The sequence below is a fragment of the Seriola dumerili genome, unplaced genomic scaffold, assembly GCF_002260705.1.
Source record: "Seriola dumerili isolate Sdu_G_001 unplaced genomic scaffold, Sdu_1.0 BDQW01000417.1, whole genome shotgun sequence".
Taxonomy (NCBI): domain Eukaryota; kingdom Metazoa; phylum Chordata; class Actinopteri; order Carangiformes; family Carangidae; genus Seriola; species Seriola dumerili.
The window spans coordinates 61518-72149 of record NW_019174672.1 but is presented as its reverse complement, the minus strand read 5'-3'; the positions used below and the strand labels follow the sequence as shown (position 1 = coordinate 72149).

The 10632-nt window shown below is 48.4% G+C and overlaps 1 protein-coding gene across 1 annotated transcript; it reads left to right on the top strand.

Annotated features, from left to right (window-relative positions):
- The first annotated feature begins 1468 nt into the window (after positions 1-1468).
- On the top strand, positions 1469-9258 carry LOC111233713. Its single transcript, XM_022761594.1, has 13 exons — positions 1469-1565; positions 1667-1760; positions 1868-1955; positions 2114-2450; positions 2550-2643; positions 3072-3159; positions 4155-4461; positions 5039-5132; positions 5442-5529; positions 5734-6052; positions 7534-7627; positions 7720-7807; positions 8689-9258. The coding sequence occupies exons 1-13, from the start codon at positions 1505-1507 to the stop codon at positions 9256-9258; spliced, it is 2322 nt and encodes a 773-aa protein (XP_022617315.1). The 5' UTR covers positions 1469-1504.
- The last annotated feature ends 1374 nt before the right edge of the window (positions 9259-10632 follow it).

Genomic DNA, 10632 nt, shown 5'->3' with positions numbered 1-10632 from the left:
TAGTTTATTCTGACTCAGTCCCACACACACCGTCCTGCTACATACTCCCTACAGCACCACATGCAGATTAATCCACTGCTGAAAATAGTCCCCAACAAATACATTATATCCTCCTGTTTGTTTGATAGAAACGACAGTGAGCAACTGTTTGAGGAAATTACTGAGACCAGAATTAAGTATGTAAAATACTGCAAAGAGATGGTGACTCAGTAACAGGAGACATTTTACTGCAGATGAAGCTGAGAGTACGTGTGTCCTTTTACTTACATTGTTGTGTTGGTACTTTTACTGAATACTCAATATGAAAACAGCAAATAGAACAAACAAACAAACAAAAACAAGACGAGAAGACGAAGAAAACAAAGAAGAATGAGTAATTAATCAAATCAAATAGAAGTGGAATATTTACAAATAAAGTTCAGAAAATGTAATTGATTAGGTGACAGTTCAAGCAGACATGCCAAACATCTGTTGTACATTATGGTATTTTTTTCTGTTTTCTGATGTTTTATTATCTAAATGATGAATTGATTAATCAGAAAAATAATTATCAGAATAATCGATAATGNTCAATATGAAAACAGCAAATAGAACAAACAAACAAACAAACAAAAACAAGACGAGAAGACAAAGAAAACAAAGAAGAATGAGTAATTAATCAAATCAAACAGAAGTGGAATATTTACAAATAAAGTTCAGAAAATGTAATTGATTAGGTGACAGTTCAAGCAGACATGCCAAACATCTGTTGTACACTATGGTATTTTTTTTCTGTTTTCTGATGTTTTATTATCTAAATGATTAATTGATTAATCAGAAAAATAATTATCAGAATAATCGATTATTGAAATAATTGGTAGTTTAAGTTCTAACTGTATTAAATGTGAAAGGTCTCTTCATAAACAGTTTGCTGGATTGTTTACGTTTACATCAAACCCCGCCCTCCCGAGCAGCAGGTCACGTGACGGAGAGCAGGCCCGGGCGGCGATATCGAACGCACCCTCCCCTCGGAGCAGAGGAAACGGGATGTAGGCTAGCTCCGGTAACGGTAACGGTTTTATTTACTGTGTTATTCGCTCCCGTGGTGATGGCATAAATGACCGTCGGACGGCGGGAGTCGGACGGAGCCAAAACCGACGGGAGCCGGTGTCGTCGAGCGGCGGGAAGCCCGTGTCCGCTTCGGTTTGTTGTTTAGGTTAGCTGCCCGTGCTAGCTCGCAGCCTGCTTCTTTTAACGGTTCACCGGGAGTTATCCTCGGAGGACACGGACAACCACCGCCTGGGGAAAGTTACGGTAACCCTCCCACCGGCGCTGCTTCACGCGAGGGGCGGAGGAGCGCTGCTGTAGGAGGAACAACGCGGGAAAGCTGCGGATGTAGTTAGCATCAGGCCTGAATACCAACACACTTCCACCCCTCCCTCCTTGCCTCCCCCCCTTCTTCCCCCCCCCCCCCCTGCTCCCCCCTCGCTCCCTCGCAGCCCCTGGACTACAGACCCTCTCCCCCATGATCACGATGGAGTCAGGCCTCAACCCGCTGCCACAGTTCCCAGAAAACTCCTATAAAAGTAAGTAACAGTGGGGTGTGTTTACATCTGTAAGCACCCATTTACAGGTGAGCAGCTGCTGACCTGCCAGTGTTGGTGACCTTTGACCCCTGCATCTGCAGTGACGGAGGAGGATGTGAAGAGGCTGATTGAGTTCAGGGCGTCCAATGAGGCTCTGTTCACCGGGAAAAGAAACTCTGCCAAGATCGCGTGGAGGTATGAGCCCGACCTCCCCCTTCTGAGACTTCATACCTGTGCAGGTACCTGTGTGAGTGAGGTTCCCTCTCAGCTCACCTGCTCTGATTCTCCTCCGTCTCCCTCAGCACCATCCTGAAAGGTCTGGGCCTGGAGGGGAAGCTGACAGCCGACCAGATCGCCAAGAAATGGGACAACCTGCGGACGAAGTACAAGGTAAGGTGTGATGCAGAGAGGCCACGCCCACAGGAAGTCACCTGGTTTAAAAAACTGTGAAACCGATCACGGTTCTCCACCTGTAAACTAACGGTGTTGTGTCAGGAGATGTTCTCCGTGTTCCTTCAGGGTTCTGTAATCCTTGTTGTGTTCTCCAGGACCTGAAGCAGCCCTACCAGGGTCAGGACAACATCGGGGGCGTGGTGGAGTCGTGGCCCTGGTTCCACATCATGGATGAAGCAATGCAGGGTCGCCTCTACAACAGCAACCTGGTGCTGAGCCCGGAGAACGCCGCCAACACCGGTCACCGTGGCAACAGCCAACCCAACCAGAACCAGGAGAACACCGACATCCTGGAGTTCCTCATCAAGACGGAGATGGAGGACACGGTGGCAGCAGAGGCGGCGGAGGACGATGGGACGGTCCACACAGAGGCTCCTCCCACCGAGGGCGTGCCCATGGGCTGGAGGAGGATGACGGAGTGCTCCTATAAGAGTGGGTGGAGCTTAGCAACGACATCATCGCTGTGTGTTTCACAGACGTGTTGTTGATGTTCTCTGCATCTGAACTCGAACCTGTTGTTCTCGTCGACAGTGACGGAGCCGGAGACGGAGCGGATGATCAAACTTCGAGCCGCCAACGAAGCGCTCTTCACCGGCAGGAAACATTCAGCCAAACCGGCCTGGAGGTGAGTTCCACACCTGCTCCAGGACTCTGCGTTAACTCGTGCTCTTCTTTAACACTGAGTCAGATTAGAGACTAAATGTTGATTCAGTCTGTGTCGGACTCACTGAAATAACAGATGAAGATACGACTTGTTTTTAAGTCTCACATCTCTGAAGTTCATAAGCTTAAATTGTTGATGTGATGTTGAGGAAGTTTCCCGGGAGCCGGGGAACGTCTCAGCTGAAGGTTTCTACTCTCAGCTCTGACCCCGAGGACAGAGGAGCACAAACACAGTAGAGTTGTAGTGGATCAGCTGTGACGCCACATCTTCAATACAAACCTTATTTTCTACAAATGTGTTTTGAAGAGAAGATGTTTCTCTGTTTGAATCATGTCCCTGTTCGTGGGGGGGGGTCAGTGTGTGACTCTGCTGCTCTTCACGTGTTGCAGAGCCATTCTATATGAACTGGGTCTTCAGGGGAAGCTGACCACGGATCAGTTGGCCAAGAAGTGGGACAACCTGAAGAGGAGATACAAGGTAGGGGCAGCTCCACTAACAACCAGCGTGATGTCAACAATAAAACACAACCCCACAGCTTTCCAAAATAAAACACAACCCCACAGCTTTCCAAAATAAAACGCGTCCAGCAGGAAGAAGAGATGAGTTCTAAAACTCAAAGGTAGTAGGGTGGACGTAGCCTGAGCTTCATGCAAGATCCAGACGGACGATCTGATTTGTTCTTTATTTTGTTTTCCTCTCATTCAGAAGATTCTGTGACGTACAGATGAAATGATGGACAGACGGAACCTGCTTCCACATGTTCCTCCGTCTCATCAGCTTCAAATGTGTTTGTCGTACTTTCTTTTGTTTGAAAACTCTTATATTATTATAAATGAATAGCTGCAGTAAAAGTTTATTCTACATCCATCACAAGTTAAAAATTTAACTTGAGCTAAAGCCTCATTTCATCAAGTGGTTCAAAACACAAAGATTCTCAGGTTCCTGTGTGTTTGTAAAAACAACGTTTGAGAAGCTGGAAACAATCAAATGATCCATTAATCAGATTGTTGCAAATTATTTTTCTGTGTGTTGCAGCTCTTTACTGTTTACTGTCTTTACTTCACTCATACCACAGTATAAAAATACTCCATTGAAGTAAAAGTACGTCCTGTACCTTCTGACATCCTCAGAATGATCTGTGTCAGATCTACTATTGATCAGATCTGATCAATGAACCCGTGACGTTCTTCAGGCTGTGCACTTGGAGTTTTTGTTGAATCAGATGTAAAACACTGAGCAGACAGGAAGTGTGAGACGTTTGGGATCAGAGCAGGAAAAGGTTCTTGAATGAGGCCTGATGTTTTTACAGGTTAGCTCCGCCCATCACCCGTCAGACGTTCCTCCGTCCTTCTGTCATTACACGACCTCCTCGCCTTGTTGTGCACAAACTACAAGAGTCAGCTGGTGATGAAATGATGGTGTAGATGTAGAATGATGTAGAAACGTGATCCAGAGTTTCCTTTCTCCTCCAGGAGCTGAAGTTTCCCGCTCGGGGGGTGGAGACGAACCCCAGCTCCTGGCCCTGGTTCTACCGAATGAACGACGCCATGGAGGGGCGCTTCGCCGGCGCCGCGCCCATCCTCACGCCTATCGTGGAGGACGAAGACGAAGACTGTGAGCCGCTGTCGCCGACGCCCAAGAAACGAGCCCGCCGGAGCCGGGGGGGGATGGCGGAGTTCCTGACGGAGTCGGAGATGGACCTGCTGGTGGATAACGAGGAGAAGAACGGGTCGTCGGCGCTGGGGGAGCTGCACCGAATGGCAGAGTTCACCTACAAGCGTAAGCAGTGATGGAGAGCTGTGTCAACCAGGAAGTGTTTCTCTCTGCTGTCACACATCTGTCCCACATCTGTCCCGTCATGAAGCAGATGTGTGACAGCAGAAACGATCATCTGTGATTTAATGAAGCATCTTCACACTGTGATTAACTGAGTTAACCAGTTCATTTGTTTCAGCCTCTTAATGTCAATTAATCAATTAATGATGTCAATTCATCCTTTGATCATCAGACACAGTGAGAAATATTCTAAAGCTCAAACATGAAAAATATTCAGTTACTGAAGTTCAGTCTGAAAAATGATTTTCTCTCTCTGCACTTTTCACCAAAATGTTTTACTATGTTTTTACAGTTGATTTAAAGCTCCATGTTTCTTCTTCTTCTGTGTTTTATTTGAAGTGTTGATCCATCAGAAGATATAAAAACCATCTCAGTGTAGTTTTACATCTCCTCTCTCAGGCTTCTCTCTGCAGCTCTAGTAACAACAGGTCGGTGAGCCAATCAGAAGAGAGGAGGCTCTGAGCCTTTTTTATTTTAAACCCTGTGATGGTTTGGTTCTTGTGTCCGTCCTCTCTCACAGTGACAGAAGAAGACACCAGGCGACTAATTGAGTTACGAGCCGCTAATGAGTCTCTGTTCACTGGGAGGAGAAACACGGCGAAACCAGCCTGGAGGTAAAGGAAATAAAAATGTTTCTTTCATTTGATTTCATCTTGGGACAGTTTGAGTTTGGAGAAACGATGGACTGAATGTTTCTCTTTACAATCAGCAGAAAACACAGTGATGAAGATTCATGAGATCAGAGCAACAGGATCCAGCTGCAAACTGAAGCTTTTAGAACTGAACATAGAGAATATTATATATTGATGGAAAATTGATGTGTGTGTTTTTAGTATTGGTGTCTTCAGGTCTCTGTATTGTTCTGTATGAGAGACAAGTTAAAGTCATTATTTAAATCTTTAATAGTTGTGTTTGGTGCTCAGGGGAATAGTGAAGGAGATGGGTCTGACCGGGAAGATAACACCTGACCAGGTGGCCAAGAAGTGGGACAACCTGAAGACCAAATTCAAGGTGAGCACCCCGAACAGCTGGTGAAATGATGCTGGTCCAGATGTGTGACGTGAAGATTCTGCAGCTGTTTTGATCGATAATAGTTTTACGTCGTTTTTGAAGCGGAAGTGAAAAATGATCTGATGGTTCCAGTTTCTCGGTGTCACGCCGGTAAAGGAACGTTCGTGGTGTGTGATTGTAATCCGTCTCTCTGCTGGTCTGCAGGACCTGAAGTTCCCTCCCCGGGGGATGGAGAACCAGACCAACCCGGCCTCGTGGCCCTGGTTCCAGCTGATGAGCGACGCCCTGGAGGGACGTCTGGCGGGGAAAGCTCCCAGAGTGACGCCCGTTTGGACCAACGAGGAGGACGGCGTCTTCGGCTCGTCCCCGCCTCCCGACAGAGACTGTCTGCTGGCGGAGAGGAGCAGCGTGTCGGAGCTGGAGAGCATGGTGGGGGGGGACAACCCCGAGGCTGATGGGAACGTCACCTACATCGACGCCAGCGGAGAAGAGTGTTCGACGCCCTCTGACCTCTCCTATAAAAGTAAGAAGTTCCTCATCGTCATTTATCTGTCTGACGCTAAAGCTCCACGTTTTCTTCTTCTGTGTTTTATTTGAAGTGTTGATCCATAAGAAAATATATTTCACCCCATTAAGCCCATAATTGTCTTTTGCGAAAGTTTCACTAAGATTGAGCATCAGCACGACCTCAGCTGATTGTACATGTCACTCATTAAAGACTGTACAGCATCACCGGGGGCAACGGCCCTTACAACTAAAAAACACACCTTGAATTTGTCCTTATTTAATAGATAAAAGCCGTAAACCAGAATAAAGAAGGAAAACTTCAGCACAGAAAGTTTCACACGTGTGTTTCTGTCTTTATCTGATCATCAGTTCTTCTTCTTCTTCTTCTTCTTCTTCTTCTTCTGAGGAGGAGGAGGAGGAGGAGGAGGAGGAGGAGTATTCAAATCAGCTCCTCATCCTCTGCAGCTCTAAATATCTGTCTCTTCAACAAATTCTGAACTACCTCCCCTCCCTCTGAGTGTCCGGTCTCTGAATCAGACGCTCTGATTGGCTGTGACAGAACCCACCGGAGCCAATAGGAATGTGAATGACGTCACTGGCAAAGATGGTGGGAGAGAATCGATCAATAAACACTCAGACAGAAAGCAGCATCTATAACTTTATCAACTATTTCAAATTCATGAAGAAAATGAATAGAAAGTCTGTTTCTGGCTTTTTTTAATATTTGTTTACTTTTGTTTTTATTCATTTTCCGATATTTCATTTTGTTTTAATGGATCTTTCTCCAAATCTTCAGGTTTATTCTTTGACTGTTTCATTTCCACCGTCGTTTATTGGATCTTATTCCTCGCTGTAAATTCATTCCCCACCTCGTGTTGTGACTTTATGAATGAAAAGAAAAAAGAAAAGAAGGCTCGTTAGAAAGCAACAGTTCTGTAGTTGAAGAAGAAGAAACGGCACGTCTCCACCTCAAACGGTGGCGGAGGAATGGCGCTCTGAAGACAACGTGAAATTTGGAAGCATGTGCGCTCCCGTGGGTCCGACCACCTCCGTGTACTTTAACATGTCCTCAGGCTTCTGTCTGTCTGCATGTCCAACTGTCTCCTGTGTCTCTGTCTCCTGTGTCTCTGTCTCCTGTGTCTCTGTCTCCTGTGTCTCTGTCTCCTGTGTCTCTGTCTCCTGTGTCTCTGTCTCCTGTGTCTCTGTCTCATGTGTCTCTATCTGTCTCATGTGTCTCTGTCTCCTGTGTCTCTGTCTCATGTGTCTCTGTCTGTCTCAAGTGTCTCTATCTGTCTCATGTGTCTCTGTCTCATTTGTCTCTGTCTGTCTCATGTGTCTCTATCTGTCTCATGTGTCTCTGTCTCCTGTGTCTCTGTCTCATGTGTCTCTGTCTGTCTCATGTGTCTCTATCTGTCTCATGTGTCTCTGTCTCATGTGTCTCTGTCTCCTGTGTCTCTGTCTGTCTCATGTGTCTCCACACCTGTGTGTCCACCACAGTGACGGACCAGGACACCAGGAGGATGATTAAACTACGAGCCTCTAACGAAGCGTTGTTCACCGGGAGGAGAAACGCCGCCAAAGCCGCCTGGAAGTAAGAAACTCTGATGTGGATGAATATTGTTCAGCAGCTGAAGCTCCTGTAGATGTCTGTCTGACTGCCCCCCCCCCCCCCCCCCCCCACAGGGCCATCCTGAAGGAGCTGGGGCTGCAGGGGAAAGTCTCCACCTACCAGATGGCAAAGAAATGGGACAATTTGAAGAGGAGATACAAGGTAACGTGTTACAGTCAACATGTCACATGATCCGTCTCTTAACTCCTCCCTCCTCTGAGCTCATTGGTTCCTGCTGAAGACGTGAACATTTAGAAACTGAGCGTTTCAGCCTGTCATTGATTTTATTGATGCCCCTGTTCTCAAATGTAGTCTTTTCTCCTCTCGCCTCCTCCTCCTTTCCTCTCCTCTCCTCTCCTCTCGCCTCCTCCTCCTCTCCTCATCCTCCTCTCCTCATCCTCCTCTCCTCTCCTCCTCCTCCTCTCCTCTCCTCCCCTCCTCCTCTCCTCATCCTCCTCTCCTCTCCTCCTCTCCTCTCCTCTCCTTTCCTCTCATGATCTTGCAACAGAAATGAAAGGAAAACATTTGGCAATGTTTTCCATGCTACCACTTGTGCCAACATGAGGGACAAGGACAGAGAATTTATTCAAAGCCATGCCCTCTTAGCATCTTTTTTTTTTTTTTAAACCACGATTCTTCAAATCCGAAATGCAAAAAGCCCTTTGAGCCCATTCCTTGTCTTCCTTGTCTTACAGCTGTACAAGGCTATGGGCGAAAGCGATGTATGTGTTTGTCTGTGTGTGTGTGTGTGTTTATGTGCCTTTTATGTACACATGGTTTGACTGTAGTATGTGTATGTTGGGTGGTCTGGAGTACAGATATTGCGAGGTACGGAGGGCTTGATGTGGTGTTCCAAAGTGAGTGGCCCGCCGAGGAAAACAATAAAGCACGAATGACAGGAACAGATGGCCCTCTTTATTGTCCCCTGAAATGCAAACACTGACTATCTTTGCTTGGTGGGTGGCANTCTCCTCCTCCTCTCCTCCTCCTCCTCTCCTCCTCCTCTCCTCCTCCTCCCCTCTCCTCCCCTCCTCCTCCCCCAGGATCTGAAGTACCCTCCTGTAGGGATGGAGAGTGTAGCAGACGGCGCCTCCTCCTGGCCGTGGTTCCACCTGATGAATGAAGCCATGGAGGGTCGCCTGGCAAACAGCGCCCCCCTCCTCACCCCTGTCACCCAGGACGACGAGCAGCACTCTGACCCCGCCCCCAGACACAGGTCCCGCCCCACCCTTCCCCCTCCGCCCGCCTCTTCCTCTGAGTACGGACAGGAGGCGTTCTGCGACGGCGCCGAGCAGAGCCAGCGCAGCTCGGAGGCGTGCGACGGGCCGCTGGGGGGGCTGGACAGGGAGTGGGAGATGGTGGAGCGGGAGAGGACGGCGCTGGAGCGGGAGAGGGAGATGGTGGAGAGAGACAGGGCGGCGGTGGAGAGAGAGCGGGCGGCGGTGCAGGCGGAGCGGCTGTGGTTGGAGCGGGAGCGGGCGGCGGTGGAACGGGACAGAGCCATGCTGGAGCAGGAGAGGGCGGGGCTTAGCAGAGAGAGGGAGGTCCTGGACCAGAGAGCGCTGATGCTGAACTCTGTGGGACACTCCGGACACCTCAACGCACTCATGTAGACCATGATGCTCTGGGGGCGTAGACCGTCCCTGTAGAGGCGTCTCTGGTGGTCTGTGGGGGGGGGGGTCTGGACCCGATGACCGATCACAGGAACCGTAGACCTGAGCGCCACGGAGACACGTGGCTGCCGGTCGTCCACTCAGAGCTGGGGACGGACAGAGGACGGACCTCGCCGGGTGACTGGTCCTGGAGACCCGAGCCACCCGGGGGGTCGGCCATCTTCACGGGGGGGGCTGCACACGCCGTAGTGTCACGACCTCCATCATGTGCGATGGTTCAGATCCGTCATGTTTCAGTCAGAGTTTCCTGCTGAGTCCCACCCGGAGCTTTCAGCTTGTTTTCTTCGGGGGGGGGGGGGGGGGGGGGGGCAGAGGCTGTGTCCAGTTTCTTGATATTCACTTTAATCAATATGTGTGATCAGTTCAAACATCACAATCATCCTGCTCCAAAACAACAGACAAGAAAAATAAACTGTAAATACAGAGTGTGACACGGGCGGAGGGGGCGTGGCCTCTTCTCTTGCGTATATAAGAAGTTCTTCATGAGAAATAAATAAACTAGAGAGAGAGAGACATTAAAAACATTTGAAACACTAAAGTAGAGTCACTTCCTGGTGCTTGTCTCCCTCCTCCACTCAGACTAGTTTCAGGTCACATCCTGTTTCCTGTTTGAGTCCGGTGACGCCGCCATCACGTGTTTTTGCCGCTGATATCGATACCAATCATTTTTCATCAACATTACAGACGCCGTTCGTTACGTCTCTCACATGTTGTTTGTTTTGGCGTCCTGTCGGTGGGAGGCGGGGCTACACAGCTCAGCCGCAGACACCAGAGTATTGACTACAGCTGATCGGTGACTACAAGCATTAATTTAACGATCATGTGTTTTTAATGAAAATCGGCCGATCGATCGAGACATAGAATATTAATCCTTGGTGTGAAACTGTGTGAAGTCTTGAGTAATGGTGTGGTGAGGTCACACTGACCTCCGCCTTTGACCTTTGACCTTAAATCCCCAAAGTCTAATCAGTTCATCCTTGAGTCCAGGTGAATATTTTTACCAAATCTGAAGAAGTTCCTTCCAGGTGTCACTGAGATACCTGAAAACAACATGGCCGCCGCTCTGACTGTCTGCAGCGAGGAATAAAAAACTAGAAAATCAATGAGACGTCGATGTTACGTCAAGAATAAATCCGTGTTTGGGAAACTCAGACTTTCACAATATTCTGTAGAAGACACTGAGTCACGAGGCCGAACGTCTGTTTTCCAATAGTCGATCAATTCTGTGTCTTTGAACCTCGTCGTTCAGTCTGATCTTTCCAGACACTTCCTGTCACAGCTTTAACCCCTCCCCCTCCAGGAGCTCCTCCTCCA